The following is a 19,388-nucleotide window of genomic DNA, read 5'->3' on the forward strand; positions in this document are numbered from 1 at the left end:
GGGGAAGGCTTCATGTGACAGGGATTCTCCAAGAAACCAAATTAACTAGGAAAAGGACAAAGTGTAGGAATGCGCACAGGCAGGGGACAGCGTGTGCAGACTCTAGTCTTCAGAGGGAGTCTGGCTCATTCTAGGGACTGGACAGCAGCCAGCATGGCTGGAGCAGAAAGGAGCCAGGCAGTCAGGTACCAGAGCAAGGCCAGGGTAGGCTCAAGACAACGTGAAGGAAGGTCACATATGGACTCAAGAAAGTCTTTTCATTGTTGTTTTTTTAAAAACACACAAAACAACCAGAAGTACAACCAACTGGATAAAGGGAGTATCACCAGTCCCACAGGCTGCCCTGCTTCCAATGAGGCTCCCTTAGCAAAGTGCCTCGCTTCTCTGAGCCTCAGTTTGCCCTTCTACAAAATGGGTATAATGGTACCACACCCCTAAGACTGATGAGGGAGGCATTCTTACATGTTGGCTTCAGGTCGAAATGAGTTTCAGTATTTGGTTTTTGTCCCCCTGGTTCACCACACTACATCAGTGGTATGTGCTTATTTCTCTACATGTGTGGGTGGGTGGGTGGGTGGTGGTTGTAGAAAGGTGCGTACACACGTGAGCCAGGCAGCAGCAGAACTATCAGTGGGACACAGAGTATGATCTTGTTTGGACGTGGCCAGTTACAGTCAGGGCACTGAGTACACCAGCAGGATCAGAGTCAGGAAGGTGGTGGCTAGTCTGAGAGGACTCATTATGTGTCTGGAAACTGAGAAATAAGTAAATACGCCCAGGATTGTGGGATCCACGACTTTCACTAATGATGGAAGGGCTGGTACACGCCCCGTAGTACTAGATTAGAACTCATAGCTTTCAACACACAAACAGATATATGCAGACAGATATGGGACTCAATATTGATATAACAGCATGAGAGGGTTGAGAAGCACCCCAATCTCCAGATCGTTGTCGTTATGTGCCGTGGAGTCAGTTCCAACTCATAGCGACCCTACACAGGGTTTCCGAGGCTATAAATCTTTACGGGAGCAGACTGTCTCATCTTTGTCCCACAGAACCGCTGGTAGTTTCGAACTGCTGACCTTGCGGCTCGCAGCCCGATTCGTAACCACTACACTACCAGATCTCCAGATACTGGATTCTAAATACCAACCCCCAGGCAAACAGAGCAACCTCTGTGAAAACAACTTGGTGGTTCCTCTGAAGAGTCCAACTGACGAGTACAATGATCATGGTGTTCTTAGGAGCCATCTGTCACGTTCGTCCCTGACTCATAGCAACCCTGTATAGTGTTTCCAAGACTGCAAATCTTCATGGGAACAGAAAGCTTCATCTTTCTCTAACGGAGAAGCTGGTGGGTTTGAACCACCGACCTTGTGGTTAGCAGTCCAGTGCTTACCCTACATACCACCAGTGCTCCCACAATTATTACTGTTGTTGTGAAGTGCCATCAAGTCGGTTCCGACCCATTGCGACACTGCATAGGGTTTCCAAGGAGCTTGAACCGCCAACCTTGCAGTTGAAACAGCTTTGCAGTCTGGCGCATTAACCCACAGCGCCACACCAGAATTCCACAATACTATATGCCCTAGTAAATTCTCTCCTACGTATCTACCATAGAGACCCGAAAAGCAGGGATGTCACCAAATACTTGCATACATGTGTCTACTGGGCACTACTGTCCATCAACAGATGATGAATGTCTCAATGAAAGATCATGCATACACACAATGGAATATTAGTCACAAAAAGTTATGACATCTGGACACACACTATGACGGACAAACCTGAAAACACGGTGCTGAGGGAAGTAAGTCAGACCCCAAAGACCACATAGTGCAAGATTGCATTTGTATCTGCAACAGGTAAATGCAAAGAGAGAGACAGGAAGTAGACTGGTGGTTATCTGGGGCTAGGGGAAAGGATTAAGGGAAGTTATGGCTCGATGGTGATGGTGAAGTGTTGGGAATGGATCGTGGTAAGAGTTACACAACATGGCGAAAGCCAAGAATACTACTGCATCATACACTTAAACATGGATTGTTGTTGTTGTTGTTAAGTGCCGTCGAGTCAGTTCCGACCCATAGCGACCCTGTATAGGGTTTCCGAGGCTTTAAATCTTTACAGGAGCAGAAAGCCTACTCTTTCTGCCGCGGAGTGGCTGGTAGTTTCGAACTGCTGACCTTAAGGTTTGCAGCCCGATTTGTAACCACTACGCTACCAGAGCTCCCTAAACAAGGGTAAAACAACAAATTCTACATTCTATCAGTTTTTACCATAATTGTCTTAAGAGCTACCAAGACCTGTGACCTCTGACAGTGACCCCACTTCCTGGCAAGGGTGCTGCAGACAGACCTGCACAGGTGAGGATGGCAGGAGAGGGTGGCTCCTCACTACGCCGCTGCCTGCTAAAGCCCAACACCATCAACAGCCTCAGAGTCACCCAGCCAGGGGCACTCCAGATATACAACCCACTCGCTGCAAAGAAACACACAGAGGGGCTTTCTGTACCGAGTCAATGATCTACAAGATATCCAAGAACAAGGTGGACAAGAATTCTACAGTACCTAGGGCTTACTAGTATGTAAAAGGACACAAGAACATATATAGATTCTTAGAGATGGTGTGGAGTCCTGGTGTGGCACTGAGTAAGATTAGCACTGGACTTGCAAACCAGAAGGTCAGCAGTTCAAGCCTACCAGCTGCTCCTCAGAAATCCTATACAGGGGCGCTATGAGTTGTGACTAAGTCAACAGTATTTAACAACAACATACTTGAGGCTATAATCCCATTTGGAAATGGACTGTCTCTTTTATGTGGATGAGGCAGGATTCCTGTAGGATGCTTGCATCAATCTTTGAGATACAGAAGCGTGAAACAAGCGAACAAAAAAAGCAGAGATAACAAAGAGGCATGCTAAGTCATGTGGAGATTGCCCAGGAACCAAAGTTCAGAAAACTCAAGTACCTCTCCTGCTTCAGTGCTTACAGGCACAGAAAGTCTCTCCTTAGAGGTAACACTCAGAATCTGGACTTCTAGATTCTGGTAGCACAGTGCTTACGAATCAGGCTGCTAACCTCAAGGTAAGCAGTTTGAAACTACCAGAGGTTCCACAAGAGCAAGACGAGGCTTTCTGCTCTTGTAAAGATTAACAGCCCCAGAAACTCTATACAGGGTCCCTATGCGTCGGAACTGACTCCACAGTATATAACCACCACCACCAGCTTCCAACCACTTGTGGTAATTCTGTTAACAATAGCGCTAGATATTAACTAAGACAGAACTGGGTACCTGAGAGCCAGAGAGTGTGGAGTTACTCTAAGGAGTGGTGCTAAAGGATAAGCACTGGACTGCTATGCTAACCACAGGTTAGTGGTTCAAACCTACCAGCTGCTCCTTGGAAACCCTACACAGGGTTGCTATGAGTTGGAACCAATAGGACAGCACTTTAATAGCAAAACAGTTGGTGTGATGCTGTAAAATAAGCACTGGACTTCTAACTGAAAGGGTGACAGTTGAAATCTATCAGCCACTCTTGGAAACCCTATAACAGAGTTGCTATGAGTTGGAACCGACTCGACAGCTCACAACATCACAGTTGGTAAATGCAACAAAGTAAGAAAGAGCTGCAAATATCCATTAATAATCCTAACATTGTTGTTAAGTGGTATCAAGTCAATTCTGACTCATAATGACCCTGTACAGGATTTCCAAGAAGCGGCTGGTGCATTTGCACCCCAACCTTGTGGTTCATAGTTCAATGCTTACCATGTAAAAGCCAAATCTAAGGAAAATGGAAGTCATCAAAAATAAAATGTAAAAGAAATAGATAAATCTACAATTATAGTGGGAGATTTTAATACGCCACTTTCAAAAAGGGACAGAACAACCAGAAAGAAACTCGACAAAACCACAGAGGAACTAAACAGCACAATCAACCAACTGGACCTCATAGATGTGTACAGAGCATTCAACCCAACAATAGCACAATACACATTCTTTTCCAGTGCACATGGAACATTCTCCAGAATAGACCATGTTGTTAGGTCACAAACCAAGTCTCCATGAATTTACAAACATCAAAACACTGCAAAGCATCTTTTCTGACCACAATGCCATAAAACTAGAAATCAATAAGAAGACGACCAAGGAAATAAAGTCGAATACATGGAAACGGAATAACACCCTGCTGAAAAGCAACTGGGTAATAAAAGAAATTAAACATGAACTCGCAAAGTTCATAAAAACAAACAAGAATGAAAATACAACATAACAAAATCTTTGGGACAAGGTGTTGAGAGGACAATTCATTGTGATAAATGCACACATCCGAAAAGAAGAACACAGCAATCCACACCAACAGAGGGATCCTACAGTCACCAAAAGAAAATAATAAAGCTTAGAGCAGAAATAAATGAGATAGAAAACAGAAAAACTGTAGTAGAAACAATCAACAGGACAAGAAGCTGGTTCTTTGAAAGGATTAATAAAATTCACAAACCCTAACAAAAGAAAAGAGGGAGAAGACACAAATAACACAAATTAGAAAACACATGGTCAATGTCACAATGGAACCAAAGGAAATCAAAAGGATAATAACAGAATACTATCAAGAGTTGCACTCCAACAAATTTGAAAACTTAGAAGAGATGGATACATTTTTAGAAAAACACGACCTACCTAAACTTCACAGAGTTAAGTAGAAAACTTGAATAGACCCCTAACAAAAGAAGAAATTGATCAGGTCATCAAAAAACTCCCAACCAAAAGAAGTCCAGGCCCAGACGGCTTCACTGGTGAGTTCTACCAAACATTCAGGGAAGAGCTATCACCAATTCTACTCAAACTATTCCAGAATATAGAAGAGGATGGAAAACTTCCTAATACATTTTATGAAACAAGCATAATCCTCATACCAAAACCAGGGAAGGACGTCACTAAGAAGGAAAAATATAGACCAATATCCCTCGTGAACATAAATGCAAAAAATCTCAACAAAATCCTAGCCAACAGAATCCAGCTGCACATAAAAAAAAAAAACAAAAAAACAGTACATCATAACCAAGTAGGATTCATGTCAGGATACAAGGATGGTTCCGCACTAGAAAAACAATCAATGTAATCCATCCACCATAAAAAGAAAAGAACCACATAATCATATTGATTGATACAGAAAAGGCATGTGACAAAATTCAACATCCATTCCTGATAAAAAATGTCAACAAAGTAGGAATTGAAGGGAAATTCCTCAGCATAATTAAGACCATATATACAAAGCCAACAGCCTACATTACTCTCAATGGAGAGAATCTGAAAGCTTTCCCTCTGTGAATAGGAACCAGACAAGGATGCCCTTTGTCACCACTCCTATTCAATACTGTTTTGGAAGTCTTAGCCAGAGCTATACCGTAAGATAGGGAAATTAAAGGCATCCAAATTGGCAAAGAGGAAATAAAACTCTATTTGCTGACAATATGATCCTATACCTAGAAAACCCCAAAGACTCAGTAAAAAAGCTACTAGACCTCACTGGAAGATTCAGCAAAGTGACAGGCTATAAGATCAACATACAAAAATCAGTTGGATTCCTCTATACCCAAAATGACAGTGTTGAAAAGGACATTAGGAAAGCAATTCCATTTATAATAGCCGCCCAAAGGATGAAATATCTAAGGCTAAATGTAACCAGAGAAACAAAGACCTATACAAAGAAAACTATAAAACACTACTACAAGAAACCAAAAGACACTTAGAAAAATTCGAAGATTATACCATGCTTCAAGATAGGAAGACTTAACATTGTGAAAATGTCAATACTACCCAAAGCAAATTACACATATAATGCAATCCCAATCCAGATTCCAATGACATTCTTCAAAGAGATGGAAAAAACAATTACAAACTTTATATGGAAAAGAAAGAGACCCAGGGTAAGCAAAGCATTGTTTAAGAAGAAGGTTGGAAACCTCTCACTCCCTGATTTCAAAATTTACTACACCGCTACAGTGGTCAAAACAGCCTGGTACTGGTATAACGAAAGAGCAATGGAACAGAATCGAGAATCCAGAAATTAACCCATCCACATACAGTCAACTGATTTTCGACAAAGTGCCTAGGTATACTGCATGGGGAGGAAATAATCTCTTTAACAGATGGTGCTGGCAGAACTGGAAAGCGATATACAAAAGATTCAAACCATACCTTTACCTCACGCCTTATACAAAAACCAACTAAACATGGATTAAAGGTCTAAATGTGAATCCCAGAATTATAAAGGCCATCAATGAAAAAATAGGGACAGATGTGAGAGCTCTCATACAGGGCATGCACAGACTATCAAACATTTTGAAAACTACACAAACAGAAGTAGACAAAAAGAGATGATTGGGACATACTAAAAATTAAAAACTTACGTGCATCAAGAGACTTCACCAAGAGAGTAAAAAGGGAGCTCACAAAATGGGAAAAAATCTTTTGCAATGACACATCGGACAAGGGACTAATTTCTAAAATATATAAGAAGCTACACCTCTACAAGAAAAAGACAAATAATCCAATTAAAAAATGAACACAGGACATGAGCATACCCTTCACCAAGGGGGAGATCTGGGCCGCCAACAAACATATTAAGAAATGCTCACGATCACTAGCCATTGTGTGGTGGCTGTCTGCTGTGCAGTTAGTTCCGACTCATAGCGACCCTGTACAGGGTTTCCAAGGCTGTAAATCTTTATGGGAGCAGAACACCTCATCTTTCTCCCACGAAACAGCTGGTAGTTTCAAACTGCTGACCTTGCGGTTCGCAGCCCAATTCGTAACCACTTTGCTATCAGGCTCCTTAGCCATTAGGGAGAGATGCAAATCAAAACAACGAGATATCATCTCACACCAGCAGTAACAGCAAAGATCAAAAAAGTAGAGGACAATAAATGCTGGCGAGGATGCGGAGAGATTGTGACCCTCCTACAGTGCTGGTGGGATTGCAGAATGGTCCAACCACTCTGGAAAGCAATATGGCGCTTCCTCAGAAGGTTGGAAATAGAAATATCTTATGATCCAGTAGTTCCTCTACTTGGTATTTACCCACAAGAAATACGAGCCATAACACAAGTAGATATATGCACACTAATGTTCATAGCAGCACTATTTATAATGCAAAAAGATGGAGACAGCCTAAGTGCCTAAGCGCCCATCAATGGAAGAATGGATAAACAAACTGTGGTACATACACACCTGGAATATTATGCTACCTTGAAGAATAACAAGGAAGCTGCAAGCCACTGCACAACATGGATGAACCTTGAGGACATTATGCTGAGTGAAATAAGTCAGTCACAAAAGGAGAAATACTGCATAGGACCACTACTGTAAAAGATTAAGAAAAAGAACCTACCCTAAAAGGGGGGAAAAAATCTTTTCTGATCACCCAGCTGTATGGGGTGGGGTGAGGGGAGGGAGGGGAAGATGGAGCACAGGGTAGGGAATACACACAGGATAGCTTGGGTGCTGGGGGGTGAGGGGCAATACACAAGAAGAGGGCGGGGAATAGAAGAACAAGGCGGAGGGGAAAACAGTTAGGCAGGTTTGCACGGGCTAATTTATTTGTAAATAATGATGTATGCACAACCTAGGAACAACAGGGCTCTGGGATACAGGGATTGAGGCATGGTTTGAATGAGTAAAGGAGGGCAAGTAATGTTAAGATGTTTGGTTGTCTTCTGAATCTTGTTTTTCCTTGCCTACCATTGTAAAAAGGACACTTGAGGGGGACAGAAAGGAATAGCCAGAAACATCACCATAGAAACTTGTAAGTCTGTCTTCAGCCTATAACTGATTGGAATACCTAAAAGGGGGCTAAAACTTGCCCAGTCAAAGAGGCTTCCTGCAGAGTCTTTGCATTGCATAAAACCATAGGTGAAATCCTGACCCCATCCAGAATCTTCTGAGGTGGGAAATTTCCACTTGAAATGACAAGAAGACCAGACTGGAGCAGCTAGAAGAATAGAAGATAGTTCTTGAAAGAAAGAATGGCAGGAAAAATCAAAAACAATACTGGCAGTCCGACTGATTACTGCAAGCACAGAGAAGATGTTCGCCTGGGAGCCATCAAGACAAGCGGTCGGGTCCCCTCAGACCAAACCCCCTTCCAAGACTAAGACTCAAGGGGAATACATGAGCAGGCATGTGGTTTTGCTGGTGACCATGTTGGTCACTAATAAGGAAAAGCAGGGGGCAAAAGAGTAATGAAGATGTGACCTAAGTCCCACCATGTTCAACAGACTCCTGTGAACCCGAGTTGAGACCTGGTTGGCCAGCAGTGTGGCAAGACCTAGGGACTCCTGGGCCCAGAGACAGTGGCATGGCCACAGAGGACTAAAGTAGAGAGTGAAACATCCAGCTGATATTAAGTGATGGGAGATGCACAAGAACACCCATACTTAAAGATAGTACCCTCTTGACCTGGCTTCAATGGCTGGATGATCAGAACTCAACTAGAAGAAGAAAGAAAAGGGGGGGAAAAAAAGAGTAATCTGCTACAATTTGATGAACTTGATCTATACTTATGGACATAGTAGCTCAAAAGAGGGAACAAATCTTTACAGCAAGGATCACTCCCAGTCCCTTAGTGTACAGGGTTGACAGGGATGGACAACTTAGACATTGGTAACCTAAAATTGGGGGGGCTACAAAGGCAAGAAGTGACTGGCTTACAAGCTTTCAAGAGGGAGCCTAATTCCAGAGGGTGCAGAGGAAGGTAGAATCTCCACTGAGAGGTTTCCAATCTGTCGGGATGGGGCTGATGAAAGGAGACGGGGATAAGACTCTTGAGGTACACTAGTGAATAATTGCTATCAGGACTGACTGTGAGGGTCAGAAATGTAAAGGTAGACGTTCTGTAACAAAAGGAGGAGAGTGGTTGATTTTGCAGTCCAGGAGCGGAGGTCCCTGGGACCATCAAGGGAGAAGAGCGGAGTGCAGGACCCTACCCAGAGAAACAGTGACTCCAGAGATGGATGCAGAGACATTGATGTGGAGAGATGGAGCTGCTGGGGACTCTGGACTCAGGGAGTGAGAGGGGCTGTATACTGACAGCCGGGGAGCAGGCTTGCAGGATATAACCTTTGGTTGTTTGATGATGCATAGAGGGGATTGTAATCATTGCAATGAAATGAAATACGATAGGATGAATGCAAAGCTAATGTTCTCCCACGTAAGCTATCACATAATTCACAATAAAAACTTTTAAAAAAATGAAGATGATGAAGTAATAAATTTGGTTACAGTTTTAAGACTCAAAAAAGATAAAAAATAAAATAAAATGGAAAGCATAAAGATCAGTATTCCAGGCATTAGTGAGTTGAGATGGACTACGGTTGGTCATTTCACTTTCTTTACATTGAGGTGCAATTCATACTGAAGGCTATGGTCTTTGTTCATCAGCAAGCATCTCAAGTCCTCTTTTACTTCCAGCAAATAAAACCATCACCGTTGATCACAGGTTGTTCATGAGTCTTCCTCCAATCCTGATGCCATGTTCTTCTTCATATAATCCAGCTTCTGGGAGTATGTGCTCAGCATACAGACTAAGTGTGTATGGTAAAAGGATACAACCATGCCACACACCTTTTCTGATTTTAAACCATGCAGTGTCCCTTGTTCTGTTAGAATGACTGCCTTTTCCTCTGGGTACAGGTTCTGCATGAGCTGAATTAAGTGTTCTGCAATTCCCATTCTTCACAACATTATCCATATGTTTTTGTGATCCACACAGTCAAATGCCTTTTCATAGTCAACGTAACACGGGTAAGCATGTTTCTGGTATACTCTCTCATCAGCGAAGCTCAGTCTGACATCAGCAGTGATATCCCTCATTCCACATCCTCTTCTGAATCTGGCTTGAATTTCTGGCAAATGTACTGCTGCAACTGTTTTTTAATGACCTTTAGCAAAATGATATGCATACGACGTTAGGGATGTTCTTCGATAATTTCAGCATGATGTTGAATCACCTTTATTGAGGATGGGCACAAATACGGATCTGTTCCCATCAGGTGGTCATGCAACTGTATTCCAAAGTTCTTGTCATAGATGAGTGATCACTTCCCGTGTGGCATTGTTTTCTGAATGATCTCAGTTGGTACTCCATCCATTTCTGAAGCCTTGTTTTGTGCCAATACCTTTAGAACAACTTGAACTTCCTTTAATACCACTGACTCTTTATCCTGCTGTTAGGTGCCTTGAGTGGCCTCTGACTCATAGCGACCATAGGCACAACAGAAAGAAAAAATGCCCCGTCTTGCACCATACACACAAATGTTGTTATGTTGTGTTAGTTATGTCACTATGTTGTTTTGTAGCTGCTGTCACTGTGCCAACCGGTCTCACTGGGGATCTTCTTCTTTTTCACTGACTTTCCACTTTTCCAAGCAAGATGTCCTTCTTCAGGGCCTAGTCCCTCCTGCTAACATGTTCAAAGTATGAGAGACAACGTCTCACCATCCTGGCTTCTAATTAGCAGAATCTGGCTGCATGTCTTCCAAGACAGATTTGTTTGTTCTTCTGGCAGTCCAGGGTATTTTGAGTATTCTTATCCAACATCATAATTCAAATACATCAATTCTCCTATGGTCTCCTGATTCGCTGTTCAACTGTCATGCATATGAGGTGACTGAAAATACCCTAGCTTTGGTCAAGCTCACTTTACGCTTGAGCACTTCGAAGAGATCTTTTCTAGCAGATTTGCCTAACATTTCTTGACTGCTCCTTCCCTGAGTGTTGATTGTGAATCCAACCAAAATGAAGTCTTTGACAATGTCAACGTTTCCTCCATTTATCATGACGTTATTTATTGGCCCAGTTGTGAGAATTTTTGTTTTCTTTATACTGAGGTGTAATCTATACTGGAGGCTATGGTCTTCACTCTTCATCAGTAAGTATTTTAAGTTCTCTTTACTCCAGGACTTCTGGTGTGGCGCTGTGGATCAGCACTGGACTTAGAAGCACAAGGTCAACGGTTCAAACCCACTAGCTGATCCTCAGAAACCCTATGTAGGATCACTGTGAGTCAGAACTCAGTTGACAGCACTTAGCAATACCTTCATTTCTAGCAAGCAAGATTGTATCATCTGCATAACCCAAGTTGTTAACAATGCCCCAAAAAGCCATTAAAAAAAGCAAATCCACTGCCATCGAGTCAATGTTGATTCAATTTGACCCCATCATCTCAAAAGCCCACAAATTCTCCAACTTATTTTAAATGCAAGGCCTTTCCCTTCCCTTGTTCTTGGTGGTAAGCATTATCTAGTCAGTTCCCACTCAGAGCAACCCTGGAGCAGCCGGTGGGTCTGAACCTCCAATCTTACTGATCCTAAAGAGCCGCACCAGGGCTCCTCCCTGCCCTTGTTCACACTAATTTCAAGTAAGTCCAGACCTCCTGGTAGTTAGATTAGAAGTGCTGTGATGAGCCCATCTTGTTCCCCCATGCGTCTACATGCGCACTGGTGAAAGCCACATCGCACACCAAGTGGAGAGCAAATCAGCATTGTAGCAGCACATTGAGGGGTGCTGAAAGCAGCGTCAGTTCCACCCGGAAAGCTGGAGTGACCCACACTGCAGGAAAATTGGCTGAAGCATCACATCACCACAAGTCACGTTGCAGCAAGTGAACATGAATCTATCTAAACATGGAGAGCTCTTATCACATTAGGATCAGGTGTCCTGCAGCAACCTAGCCTTTGTCCACAGTGATGTGTCATGGGACATGAGTCCCAAGTGTAGTGACAAACACAAATAAGTCCCACCAGCAGGAAAATCCTGCTGCTTATCTGAGGTGCATGGGAGCGAGTCTGCTCGAAAGTAGTCAGATGACACTTCATAAACTGGAATGCTATAACTGCTGGCTGGAGGCTACGGTGAAGAAACAGGTCTGAGAAAAGCAAACTGTTGACAATTTCAACTACCATTTTGCATACTTACAAGTGGATGGACTTTCTAGCATTGAGATTCTCAAACTCAAAATTCAGAAAGTCTAAACAAAGAACAAAACCCATGAAGAATGAAAACGCTAACAAAAATGCAGGTAAAATGCCAAGTTCTTTCATGTGAGATGCCTCATTGAAGAAAATATTTCTTTCTACCACTGGACTCCTGGTGTGGCACTGTAGGATCTGCACAAACTGTGAATCACAAGGCCAGCAGTTCAAACCCACCAGCCACTCCTCAGGAGAAAGGCTTCTAATGAGTAGAATACAGTAGAAGTAATAGATGTCCAGACTTCATTTCTCATACTTTGGACATATTGTCAGGAGGGACCATTCATTGGAGAAGAATATCATGTTTGGTAAGGTCGAGGGTCAGAGAAAAAGAAGACGACCCCCAGAGAGATGGATTGGCAAAGTGGCAGCATCAGTGGGCTCAAGCGTGGCAACAGTTGTGAGTTTGAACCAGGACCGGGCAGTGTTTCGTTCTGTTGTCCATAGGGTCACTATGAGTCGGTACTGACTCGATGGCACCTAACAACAACAATAGATTACCAGTTCTGAGATGAAGTCGTAAAGACTGTGGTTTCCGACTTGGTGGAAACCCTGCCCGAGAACCCGTAGTGAGCCTTCCGTCAAAGTACTTGTCACCTTTGATCTGTTTAAATTTATATAGTATGTTAGGCTTGAGTTGATGAGTTGCATGCACCACACTAGGACCCTGCAATAACCATCCACGGCTTTGCGTGGTCCAGCCTTGTACACCTTTGCAGTCTCGTCCCTCTCTCCTCCTCACACTCCCTAAACCTCACACTTTCTTTTCTGCTGAGGTGACTCCACGAGCCCCAGCCCTTCATCCTGCAGACTCCTAATCCTAGCCACGCCTGGTCACCTTAAACATTCCTCCTCCCTCCCAGCCTGTACACACCTGCCACCAAACAGTCTGCTGTAGGTCGGGCAGTTCAGGACCCATCTGTCCACAGGGTGGGTGGGGCACCACAAAGGCATGACTGGGAACATCGGGTTATCACCATATCCCCACCACCAAGAGGGCTCAGAGAATCTTGATCGAACAGATGACCACTGCGTGGTTCTGTGGGAGCCCGGTCCTCTGTAGTAGAAGCCCTCCAGGAAGCTGAATCAGTTCACCAGCCATAAAGGGTGGAGTCCTGACTGACCCCAGTTAATACACAGGAGCCCTGAGGGGTAGAGAGGACTTCCCCAGCGTTGGCACCTAGTCATGGGGAAGCAGGAATTTCTGGTCCAGTATTCTCCTCACTCCAGCTTTCAGGGTGGAACTGACGCTGCTTTCAGTCATTAAATTAAGAAGGTATTGTGGTTTGCATTGTGTCTCCCCAAATAGAAACATTGGACTCCTAAGCCTCCTGTGTCTGTGAATGTGACCTTCTTTGGAAGTAGGGTCTTTGCAGATGTAATAAATGAAGATGAGAGGGATTTGCATCAGGATGACTCTGAATTCAATGACTACAGTTTCCTTCAGAGACAGAGGGGTGTCGATCATGTGACCACGGAGGTGGAGACTAACTAGAGTGCTGTTTCTACAAGTCAAGGGACACTGAGGATTGGCAGGAATCAAGGGAAGCTGGGAGAGATTCATGCAAAGGATCCTCCCACAGAGCCTTCAGAGGAGGGCTTGGAACCTGTTTGTTCTCATTCAACCCCTGCTGAGAATTTGCCTTTTCATCACAAAAGTACCAAATCAGAAATCTACATTGTTAACAAGATCCCCAGAGAATTCTGTTTGACCTTGATTTCAGATGTCTGTCCTCTGATGAATTCCTGCCAGATAATGCATGGACCACAAGGTCGGTGGTTCACACCCACCAGTCGCTCCTCAGTCGCTACAAGTCGGAGCCAACTCAACAGCACTTAACAAGCCTTGTGACCCATAGGTTACATATTGTCCATCTACATTTTCCACTGTTGGGGTTTAGTGGGAAACAGCTATCCCACTTCTAGTGCACGCTGCCATCTGGTAGAGGCCTGTACAACTGCACCAATCTGAAGAAATGGACCTCGGCCCACCAACAACCCCAGCACTAGAGATCCCTCGGGACATATGAGTCCTACTAGTTGCATCAAAAATCCTATTCTCTCAAGGGGCAAAAACAAATTTCATTAAAAGTTCTCTCTATGACTAAAAATATATGGTTTCAACAAACATTTAGAGCAGAGAGTAATTTGGTCTTAACAGGGTCCATGTTGTGGTGGTCTATGACTGAAGCCATAGGAAATTCACATGGAGTGTCTCACAAAACCTTTCTTCTTCATAACCCTGGAAATGCAACCAGTGGAAGAATCAGTGATCTTTGAAGCCAGTAGGGGACTGTGTTCAAATCCAGCCCCCAGCACTGACTAGCTGGGTCTTCTGGGTTCTTCTACCTCACCCACTGTCTCCAGCCCAGTCATCCTGCCTTCATTTTCACCAGTTTCCAGACCACTGCACGTGACACCTGGCCCCCATCCCCTCAAACTCTGCTCCAAGTCGACATCAGCAAATATTTGTGAATGGAGGGGAACAGCCCCGCCTCTGGACCTGAACTTCCTCATCCAGCAAAGGGTTATTAACAACCCTTCTCACCTGGGTGCTGTGAGAAGACACAGCAAGTTCCCTATCAATGGGAAGAGTGTTGTAACCGAGGGAACCCAACAAGGAAGCAGAGAGCCCACCATGGGTGTGGAGGGCTTGGAGCAGACATGTCCATAAAAGACTCTTGACTTAGTGGAAACCGTCAAGCAGTGCCTTGTTTCTAAACATTCTTGAGAGAGGAAAACAAAAGAGACCCCACTGCTGATTCACAGTGACCCTATCCAAAAAAAAAAAAAACAAAAAACCTGAAAATTGTTCCAGGAGCAGGGAGCCTCATGGCTCTTCCTCAGAGAGACCCTAAAGGACAGAGCAGAACTGCTCCAGAGAGTTTCCAAGCTTCCATCTTTACAGAAGCAGGTCGCCACGTCTTTGGTCCTGTGGAGCAGCTGGGGGGTTCCAACCACCGACTTTGTAGTTGGCAGCCTAGCACTTAACCACTGCACCACCAGGGCTCCTTTCTTGAGAACTGGAGGAAGCACATCTAAGAGGAAGGAAGAAGGCTGCTCAGCCAAGGCAGAGCTTCCTCCATTACCATTACTGGACTTCCTGTGTTGCACAAGACCCCTCAGGGACAGGACACCTGGATTTCTTCACCATCTTCCCTGCCGGCTGCCTGAATCAGGGACCTCCCACCCTTCCTGACTGCCAGCTCATCTCTTTAAGTCTCTCCAGGGTGTTGTTGGGAGCTCTGGTCCACAGCAGGGTGGTGAGCACCCCATGGACCCACAGGCACAGAGAAGACCTGCCCTGCCCCACCGGATCCTTCTGGAAGGCTCTAGAGAATACAGTCCACTGTAGAGCAGTGATCCAACCTCTGTATACCATCCCTGTAGCCAGCATCTCTGGGTGCCTGATTTTCACCATTAGGAGCTTTGTGAACATAAAACACCCCAGCATGCTGCAAAGATCAAAGCATGGACAGGAAAGAGGACGAGGATAACAAAGGCGGGAAAGGCAAACCATTGCAGACTACGCTACCAGCACACAGAACACACGATAGAGCGAGAAATGCATCACAGCAAAGTAACTCAAGTCTCCATCCCGCCGACGTTTCATACACAAACACTTCAGAAAATGAGACACTGTGGCAAACTGCTCGTTATACGGCGCTGCGGTTTAACCCCATCCTAACACCAGAACGCTCACTTCAGCACCATTTATAACATAGGATGTTTTTTATATGCAAATATTTGAGTCATTAAAGCAAATGTTCTGACTGTTGGTACTCATTGGGAAATTTTTCATTAAAAATAATTTTTTTGCCAGCTGATCTTTTCCATTAAAAAAAAAAAAATCAATTTAACTTTGACGCTTCCCTTTACTTGTTGAAAGGCTATAGCAAAACACAGAGGTAGAGATACCATATGCCTCAGCAACCCCAATCCTGTATGTCTGCCCAGAAACCGTGAAGGCAGGAATGCAAACAGGCACCTCTTTATACATGTTCACTGCGGCATTTTCCTCCAAGAGTCAAAAAGTGGACATAACTGAAATGTCCACCCACAGATACACACACAATACTGCTCAGCCACAAAGAGCAGTGAAGACCTGATGCACGCCCCAGCATAGCTGAACTTGGAAATCATCATGCTGAGCAAAAGAATTCAGTGAAAAAGAACATGTTGCCTGATCTCAGTTATATGAAATAAGCAAATACATAGAAACCAAAGAATACTCATAGTTGAAGACTCTTGGAATCAATTACTCCAATGGACAAATGGAAGATGTGAACATCAGTCTCCACGACTCGGAGACCAATAGAACTAGATGGTACCGACTCTGAAAGGGACCGCATTAGGTGGTCTTGGATAGAATGGGGGGAAATGTGGAACACAAATCAAAAATAAGACTGGGCTTACTAGTCAGAAAGACTGGAGGAACTCAAGACCAGAGGTTGCCCTTGACCACCTCTCAGGTCCGGAAAGGAACTCATCCTTGGGACAGCAACACTAGGAAGGTATATGCAGCATGGAATGGTCAAGCATTTACCTTAGGACACCATTTACCTAAGGACAAAGTTGAGAAGAGATGGGAAGGTGGGTGGGATGGGTGGGAGGAAGGGGGAGACCTGTTATTGCCTACAGAGGATTGCAATCATTGCAATGAAACAACCTGTATGATTTGCTAAATGTCAAACTGATGGTGTTGCCTGTAAACCATCATTCAATTCCCAATAAAAAGTAAAGTAAGTAATTAGTAGTAGTTACCAGGTGTGGGTGGAAGGGATGAGAAAAGGGAGTTTTATCTTAAGGGGGCAGAATCCAGTGGATTCTGACTCTTACTGACCCTGTACAGGGTTTCCAAGGACTAGCTGGTCGGTTTAAACTGCCAACTTCGTGGTTTGCGGCCCAGTTCTTACCCTATGGCTCCACCATGACTATACTGCCAATGGTGATGGAATGCTTTGGAGAAAGGTATTGTTAAGTATCTTCAAGTCAGTTCTGACTCACAGAGACCTTGTATAGGGTTTCCGAGGAGCTGCTGGTGAGATTGAACCGCCAACCTTGCGGTTCAGACCAACAAGGCAGTCCAGCGCATTAACCTGCAGCACCAGACAGGGAGAAGGTTGTGCCACATGAAAAATGTCATCAGTATCATTAAATTGAAAATATAAAAGTAAACGTAAAATGTAAATGTAAAATTGCAAATGTAAATTGCTTTAGTGTATAGATTTCCACCCAATAATGAAAAAGACGTATCAGAGTAGTTTTTAAGTGCCATCGAATCACTTTTGACTCATAGAAACTGTGTATAGGGTTTCAAGGAGCGATTGATGAGCTTGAACTGCTGACTTTGCAGTTCAAACCGACCTTGCAGTCTTGAGTATTAACCCGCAGCACCACTCGATCAGAGTAGTAATGCCCATGAATTTCCACGTGTTTTGTTTCTGAATGACAAATTAGAAGGTGGTGGTGGTGTGCAGTGGAGTCGGTTCCGATTCATAGCGACCCTGCACAGGGTTTCCGAGGCTGTAAAGGAGCAGAAAGAAAGCCTTATCTTTCTCCCGCGGAACTTCTGCTAGTTTTTAAACTTCTGACCTTGAGGTTAGCAGCCCGACAAGTAACCCCTCCGCCATAACAGACACTCTTACAAAAACTCCGGGAATTCCACAGACAAAGCGCAGGGGAACCCAGCCATTACTAGGAACCCCCGGTTTCAAGAGTCAGAGGAGCAGACGGACTTCATCTGACTCTGTTTGTTTGATGAAAAACTCCCCAGCCCTAAATCTCCGTGGTTTATCCTAAGGGTCCCCTGGAGGTCAGAAGTTAACAAGCCACAATGGTTTTTAAAAAGTGCAAAGCAGTAAGACCTGTTCTTGATTTCCATCTTTCTTGCTTAAAAACTTTTAAGCAACAGCTGTTTTGTTTTTCAATGGAAAGAATTTTTTTTAAATCCATACAGTAGCCTGACTCTGGAGAGAGATAAACCTAGGTAAAATTCCCTGGAGTCAGAGAAACCTGGATTCACTTCCCAGTCACGCCACGGGTTAGTTGTGTACCTCTTCAGGGTCCCCCTTAACCTCTTTCGGACCTCAGTTTTGCATCCGCAAAATGGGCTGTTAAAAATGGAAGGTTAAATTATCAAGTGTCCAGTCCAGAGGAGGACGGAGCTTGCACTGCTCTGAAGAAAGGATGTCTTTCCACAGCCAGGGGCAGCGTGAAGTGTGGGGGACAGCCTCCAGCGCGCCCAGAAGACCTACGGCTGGACTAGAGTGAAGGTGGTCAGGTCCCGCGCCCCTACTCACCAAGGCTTCCCACTCGCCCCTCTCCAGCGGCTGGTACTGGTGGCCGGCCCGGGAGAATGGGAGTTTGCGCAGGAACTTGGAGAAACGTCGTTCCACCATGGTGAGCGGGTGAGGCCCCACGCCCGGCCTCCGGTCCGGCGCCCCTCGGTCCCTGGGGAGGCCGGGACAGGCTGCGCGCGCCTAAGCCTCCAGAGCCAGGCCAGCGTTACCAGGTAGCTGCCTACCTGCCCGCGCAAGTGAAACCACGCCCCCCAGGGCGGGGTTGCGCGCAGGACTGTGCTGGCTCCGCCCCGGCCCACCAGGGACGCTTGAGTCCGAGTCGGGATCTCGGCCCAGGAAGTCCGGACGAGTTGCGATGTTATCCAGAGTTCGGGCATCTGCCAAATAAACTTGCTTATGATACTCACCTGGAGTGGAGGATCAGCTGGGGAGTAAACGTTTGTTTAAAAGGCGTATCCCAACCGCTGCCCTCCCCCCGTGAAGCTGAGTGATCCTCCCAGGTGGGCAGCGCTACCTTAATGGACGCCAGGTGGGCAGGCGAGGGGTAAGACATCTATCTGAACTGTTCGCACCTGACCACATTACCTCTCAGCTCCACGGTCCCTAGTGTAGGCAGGAGAAGGCCATTATATAGATCAGTAAACCAAAGCTCTTGACCTTGAGAAACCTGCCCAAAGTTCTACAACCAGAAGATTCATGATCAGACAGACGCCAAAGGCAGCGAGGCCCTCAAACTCCACTCCCTCCGTACCTGCCTTGTGTTGAGAAGCCGCTGTTAAGTTTTATTTCGTAGTTTTGCCATTAGAAAATGTATTCCGCCCACCAAAAGCTACTCCTTCCTCCTCTCGCCTTCTGAATTGATTGAGACTTTGCGTCTGGTTTGTAGGCAATTCTTATCCAGTAGGGAGTTGAATTAATTATGTTGTCTATCTGTTCTTTCTAGTTACTTTGTTTATTCCTGTCTGCTATGGGTTGAGGCACCCTGGTGGTGCCCTGCTTAAAGCACTGGGCTGCTAACCAAAAAGTCAGTGGTTCAAATCCATCAGCTGCT

At 44.8% G+C, this 19,388-nt stretch overlaps 1 protein-coding gene across 1 annotated transcript in view; it reads right to left on the bottom strand.

Moving 5' to 3' along the window:
* The window catches only part of ATP2C2 (ATPase, Ca++ transporting, type 2C, member 2), an 82,550-nt gene extending 63,836 nt beyond the window's left edge, over nucleotides 1-18,714 (bottom strand). Inside the window, exons 1-2 of the mRNA XM_006860288.1 lie at nucleotides 18,562-18,714; nucleotides 18,338-18,517 (exon numbers count right to left, since the gene is read on the bottom strand). Coding sequence (XP_006860350.1) covers nucleotides 18,338-18,517; nucleotides 18,562-18,714 — 333 coding nt within the window. The remainder of the gene's footprint in view (nucleotides 1-18,337; nucleotides 18,518-18,561) is intronic.
* Nucleotides 18,715-19,388: the final 674 nt, after the last annotated feature.

The sequence above is a fragment of the Chrysochloris asiatica genome, unplaced genomic scaffold, assembly GCF_000296735.1.
Source record: "Chrysochloris asiatica unplaced genomic scaffold, ChrAsi1.0 scaffold00037, whole genome shotgun sequence".
NCBI classification, from domain to species: Eukaryota; Metazoa; Chordata; class Mammalia; order Afrosoricida; family Chrysochloridae; genus Chrysochloris; species Chrysochloris asiatica.